General features: G+C 44.2%; 1 protein-coding gene across 3 annotated transcripts in view; it reads right to left on the reverse strand.

Annotated features, from left to right (window-relative positions):
- LOC106820766 overlaps positions 1-6,430 on the reverse strand; it is a 10,475-nt gene that overhangs the window by 1,427 nt on the left and 2,618 nt on the right. For 2 of the 3 annotated variants that reach the window (XM_014825327.1, XM_014825326.1), the window contains exons 2-3: positions 5,053-5,204; positions 4,317-4,436 (exon numbers count right to left, since the gene is read on the reverse strand). In XM_014825327.1, the coding sequence (XP_014680813.1) occupies positions 4,317-4,436; positions 5,053-5,203 (271 nt within the window). In that variant the 5' untranslated portion in view covers position 5,204. Of the gene's footprint in view, positions 1-4,316; positions 4,437-5,052; positions 5,220-5,320; positions 5,455-6,430 lie in introns of those variants that run through there. The other variant, XM_014825325.1, reaches the window with a different exon arrangement.

A 6,430-nucleotide genomic window follows, 5' to 3' on the forward strand; every position in this document is an offset into this window, starting at 1 on the left:
GCAGTACAGGATACTCTGGGGACGAAGCACAAGTCCTGTTCTCATAGCCTAATGTGACGATGGCATATAGATGCTAGAGTGGCTGAGGGTTCTCATCGATTCCGATGTGCCGCGCACATAAACACAAGTGCTACAAAATGCCTGCCTGCTTACCACCGAGACAAAGAAAAGCCCTTACTATTTCATGAAATCACCGGTTTTCGCAGGTCTGCACAATTCCAGTTGGCAGCACGAAATGGCACAAATGGCGACGATATTAGCGTCGCTGCGGGCCTGAATTAGGCATCGACCTGGCTACGCAGTCAGTCCATGAAAGCATGACTATCAACTCGCATCGCGTGTGTTGCCTCATGTCGTCAGACTTTCTCTATTAATATAGATCAGCAATTGCTATTCTTTTTTTTGTCACTGATCCATGATGGATAATTAACAAGTGCCCGGGGTTAACACCAAAAGCCGTTCGTATTATCTCTTTAACCCAGATCGCTTCTGAATTTCCCTGTCACCCCTAGGTTAACCCATGTGCCCGGCGGACAGCAAATCGAAACGCGACTCAGTAAACTAGGTATGGAGCCACTAGGCGCACCAGAAATCTATTACTGACTCAGTGAAATGTAAATACTCTGTGGTCTCGGCAGCAAACACACTGACTTTTAACTGAGCTTGGTTATCAAACTTACCAGGTCAGTTGGCTTTCAGAATGGCAGCGAACGGTTTCCTTCGTGGCGCATCCAACGGCGCGGGTCAACTACTCGGGGCAGAGAAGTCACTTGCTAGCCCCCTGTTACAGGCTACCATGGCACAGAGCAAAGGTCGGCAACAGACGACGAGCCCGTCGTTGGATTTGGCATCTACAATGGGGAGCCAACATACCGTGGGCTATCGTTCGCATGTGCAGTAGTTATTGCTAGGCTTTTTAGTTGTGTTTGAGAGCTGTTGCCAAATCAGTATCCTGTTTAAAACTTTCTAAGCAATGTAATGATTGGTGTAATAGTCATTAGCTAATATATATTATATATATTATATATATAGTATCTTGATATATATATATATATCAATACGCTAATCATATATCCAAGCAGCTAATAATACCTAGATGTACAACGACACCAACGGGGAAATAGTCGCTATTTCACCGAACACCACATTATTCCTACTCCTTGCCTGCGAGTCTAATAATAATCTTCATGGTATTGCATCTAAGCAGAACTTCTTTGCTCTCCTCAAAACAAGACCCACACGCCGCTTCGTCATAGATATCCTAGGCGGCAGATATCCGGCTCCCTAAACCTCCCCTCCCACAATGCGCAAACGCGCCGCCGTGCGAATCCACTTTCTTCCCCATGCCTTCACGCGGACTCAGCGTTGCTGTCGTGAGAGTTCGGTTTTTCCACCATACCATTTTATGAAATGATTTTCGGGTGGCAAGGTGGCAGGGTGGAGGTGAGCTTTCGGGGCATCGCCCTTATGCCCTTATCTCCATTATCTTTGCGCATAGCACCGGCTTATATGGCGCGTGCTATGATGGAGCGCCGCAAATGTCTTTTTAATTAAGTCTCCTACAACGCAGACTAGTAAGAGTTACCCAAATTTGGCAAATTGTGACATCAATTATCAGCGCTCCAAGGGCGGATGACGGAACCGATAGGCCCGAAATGCTTAGACGACGTGAGAGGATGGGGACAAGAAGTGGATTCGAGCGGCGCGGTTTGCACGTGGGAGGGGAGGTTTACGGAGCCGATATCTCCGACCATAGGAAGTATCGTATTGAAAGTCTGTTTGGTCTTGTTTTAAGAGAGCAAAGCAATTCTGCTTAATGCAATAACATGAAATTATTATAGACATCGCAGGCGGGCAAAGTACGAATAATGTTGTCCGTGAAAATAAGCACTATTGTTCCCCGTACTTTTCCCGTTGTACACACCTCTACGGTAATTATTAGCTCTTGACTATAGTATATATACTCCCAGGGCACACAAGGGCTCCCTCTAAATGTTTGTAACAGTTTGAGCCCGAAGACCTCTGACGCCACCAAACATATTTTTAGGCCCGCCAATCGAACACACTATCAGCCCCAGATGTTCACGCGGTTTATGCAGTGCCTAAGCCAAGGCATCAACAGGTGATGAGGTATGGAGAATAAAAGGCCCAATTTCCAACCAACATTGCATTCATTTTAGGCAAATTCCCCGTGTGTCCAAATGTGGTCTAAGAGACAACGTTTTGAGTGTAGTCAGGATAGTGAGAAAATCTCAAGGAAGGTGCATAGCTTTTTTAAGATGAAATTTTATGAGTGTCTTAAATTGTGTTCATTCACATTCAAGGGCCATCTTGCTGAACGTGTTGCTAAAAATAGCCAGCAGTGGTTTCAAGCTAAGTGCAAGTAGATTAGAATGGAGTGTTGATAATTGAAAGTCCAGCCCAAATCAAAGCCCTATTGTATCTGGTATGAGAAAGTAGTGGCATGATGCCATGTGGCGTAATACGTGATGTGAATACTTTTAGTTCTAAAGCATGTCTGTGTGATTAGATGCGAGGTGATTTCCCATGCCCTGCTGTGCGCTTTTTATGGAGAAGCGCAACTGCTGATGTCTATTCGATGAGGGAACAAGGAGAAGACATCTTGGATAGGGCTGAGCCTCGGATGATAAGAAATCATGTTGACATAATTTGCTTCCCTGCTTTTTTTTGTTTTTATGCTAAGAGAGCCATTGCACATCTGTTCAGTAGGTGAATTTTGTTGTGTGTGTGTGTTTTAGATATTGTGACAGCAATCAATTGTTTTAAAACAAATAGAGATGTTGAACGACAGTTGCTTCAGTGAAAAAAAATTACACGTGGGGCCTCGCCGCCGGCGGCGCATTTAGCCCCGAAATGCCAGAAAAAAAAAGGCCGTGCCTCGGAAGATCGCCAACGAAGAGCCACCCGTAAATTTGCATAGAGTTCAATGCAAACGCAAATTTTAGAGTGGCTATTTTCATCCGCGAGGCGTTGAAAAGTAGCGCCCGAAAAATAAATAATGTATTTTTCCGCTGTAAGAGAGCATTGCTTGGTATGAACTAAATCTTTGTTTTTATCCAATTATATAGCTCATCTGACGTTGTCAGATGCAGCTTGTAGAATCGGGCATGATCGTCGTCTGTCGTCGCCCCCGCCGTCGTGCCGTGCCGTTGCCGCGGCGTCAACAGTTGGTGCCACCCAAATCCTTAACGCGCCTCCGACGTACGGGTCACGATACTTCGGACGTGGGGGGGGGGGGTAATCCGAAAACGACGTGGTGGGATGCCGAAGCTGGTGGGTGCAGAAGGTCACTAAGGTCAATAAAGGGTGTAAAAGAAGGAGGAACATCTCCCGTCCTTAGACTTAGAGGTATAGGGCAGGGAAAGTGCAGAATTGCGGACACAAATCTAAACGGCTCGACCTTAGGCCTCCGGTGATAATGGTGAGTATGAGACATGGCATGGTAGGCAAAAGCCATCACTGTGCGGAAAATTGGAGGGTTCAATGGGCGCACAGGGGACAGATTTTAGGCGATTTTCTGAGGACATGGATCTGACGGAAGGGCGATTGAAAAACTTTTTTTGTTTCAGCGGTGAACCTAGCATTTATGGCTTTTGAAAGAACCATGAAATGTACTTTCTGCTGATCAATGCGAAGCAGTAAGTGCGATAACCTTTTGACCCTCAAGAGGAAGGGTTAAACACTAGATTTGTTGTACTGTCTGTTTAGATAAGAATTTGGACTAAGGCCAGGTTGCTAGTAGAATCTAACATGCCTGATGTATGAGGCTACAATGTCAGCAGCTGTCGGCGGCTTGAAATTTCAAAAGGCTAAATTTGCTTGCAAGACAGGTTTATACTCCCTCCAATTGTATAATTCTCTATGGCATTGCTGTACTGTCAGTGTGTTACATGTAACGTCAATGCCACTGGCCAGTGCATGTGGTGGTTGGTACTGGTGTAAGTTTTGGCCTGCGTTAATTAGTTACCAGGTGGCAGCTCTCTATTTCAGCCTGTAGGCTTGCGAGGTAAGAATGGATAGTGCTTACCCTATTCCTGTCTTGCAAAGTAGTTGTTGCTAGCTATGTACGATGGGAGCTTCCATGCTTTAATCTGAAGACATGTAAGACGTACGCGCCATCTTCGCTGGCAACTTTCAATAACGAATCCGCAACGAACATTCCTTGAGAAGGTTCTTGATACCCATCCCTGTGCCTTCCAGCTGTTTCGGCGGCGTGTCTGGTGAACACATTTGGGACTAAACAGGATGTGAATGCTTCTAGATAAAACAAAAAACAAAGCCAAAAATTATCTCACATGCTTTCTTATCGTCCATGCTCAGCCCTATCCAAGATGTCTTCTCCTTTTCCCTCATCGAATAGACATCAGCAGTGTTCTCCATAAAACGCACAGCAGGGCATGGGAAATCACCTCGATCTAAACCACACAGACATGTTTATGAATAAAATATTACATCACTATACGCCACATGGCACATGCCACTATTTTTATACCAAGATACAATAGGGCTTTGATTGGCTGACTTTCAATTATCCAACGCTCCATTCTATCTACTGACTTAGCTAAACCATCTGGCTATCTTTAGACAACACGTCAGCAAGATGGCTTCAATTTTGAATGACACAATTTAAGACACTCTAAAATTTCATCTTAAAAAAAGTATGCACCTATCCTTGAGATTTTTCACTATGCTATACACTCAAAACGTTGTCTCTTAGACACATTTGGACACACGGAATTGCTAAAATGAATCAATGTGGTGAAATGGCCTTTTTCCATACCCATCACCTGTTTATGTCTTGCTTAGCACGTCATAAAGTGAACATTGGCTATAGTTTTTCATTGGCGGCTAAAAAATATGTTTGGTGGCTCAAGTCTTGGCTCAAACTTTAAAACATTTAGAGGGAGCCCTGTGTATATATAGTAATACTATTACACCTATCATTAACATTGCTTTAAAGTTTTAAACATGAAACTGATTGGAACACTCTCACACAACTAAGCTAGAATAACTACTGCACATGCAACATACCCACGTATGTTGGCTCCCCATTTAAGCCAAATCCAACGATGTCTCTGTTGCCGACCTTTGCTCTTGCATGGTAGCCTGTAACTGGGGCGAGCAAGTGACTTCTCTGCACGAGTAGTTGACGCGTTGATGCACGAAGAACCGTTCCTGCCATTCTGAAAGCAACTGACCTGTAATTTGATAACCAACTCATTAAAATCAGTGTGTTTGTGCAACACAGATATTACATTTCACTGAGTCATAATAGTTTCTTGTGCCTAGTGCTCCATACCTATTTACTAGTGCGTTCGATTTGCTTCCCCAGAGCCACATGGGTTAACCTGGGTACAAAATCAAACGCATCTGGGTTAGGAAAGATAAACGAACGGCTTTTGGGTTAACCCGGGTTAATTATCATCATGGATGCCAGTGACAAAAAAAAAGAATAGCAATTGCGATCTTATTATTAATAATGAAATCTAAGAATGAGCAAACACACGCAGTCATTGATAGTCATGCTTCATTACTACTGCTACATTCATGCTAATTCAGCCCGCACCGATATATCGTCGCCATTTGTGCCATTTCGTTGCAATGGATTGTGCAGACCTGCCAACCTGTGATTCATGAAAATAGTAAGGCTTTTCTTTTCTTGGAGCAGGCGGCCATTTTGTTTGTGTGTTATGTGCGCAATGAATGATGGGACTAACTCTAGATCATGCGAGAACAACGTGAACGCGTGATCCAATATGGCTGCGCCCACAATCGCCAGATATTTCTCGGCTCACAATGTAAACAAGTGCCGCGGAGCGACAGCGCTCATCTAACGTCTACTGCGGTGACTCTGTGGTGGAGTGGTGGGATTCTAGTAAACCCTGTTAGTCCCAAATGTGTTCACATACACGCCGGAAACAGTGGCAATGCACAGGGATGCGGTATCAGGAACCTCTCGAAGGAATGTTCGTTGGGGATCGTTATGAAAGTTGGCTCACGAGAAATGGCGGTACGTTAAGTGTCTTCAGGATTAAAGATGGGAAGCTCCCATCGTACAGTAGTAGGCCAACAACTATGCACAGACAGAATAAGTAAGGCACTCATCCATTTTAACCTACGCGAAGCCTACAGGCTGCAAGTAGAGAGCTGCCACCTGTAAGCAATTAACGCAAGGCAAAAAACTACAACAGTACCAATAACACCATGCCACTGGTAGTAGGCCACTGGCGATGCATAACGTTACACTTGTAACATACTGAACAGTACAGAATGGCCATAGAAATTATACGAATTTGATAGAAGGCATAAACCTTCTTAACAAATTTTAGCTTTTGAAATTTCACTGATGACATTGATATCTCATACAATCCAGTGCATGATATAGATCTAACTTAGCAAACCCGGCAGT

The sequence above is a fragment of the Priapulus caudatus genome, unplaced genomic scaffold (genome assembly GCF_000485595.1).
Source record: "Priapulus caudatus unplaced genomic scaffold, Priapulus_caudatus-5.0.1 Scaffold45, whole genome shotgun sequence".
Classification (NCBI taxonomy): Eukaryota; Metazoa; Priapulida; class Priapulimorpha; order Priapulimorphida; family Priapulidae; genus Priapulus; species Priapulus caudatus.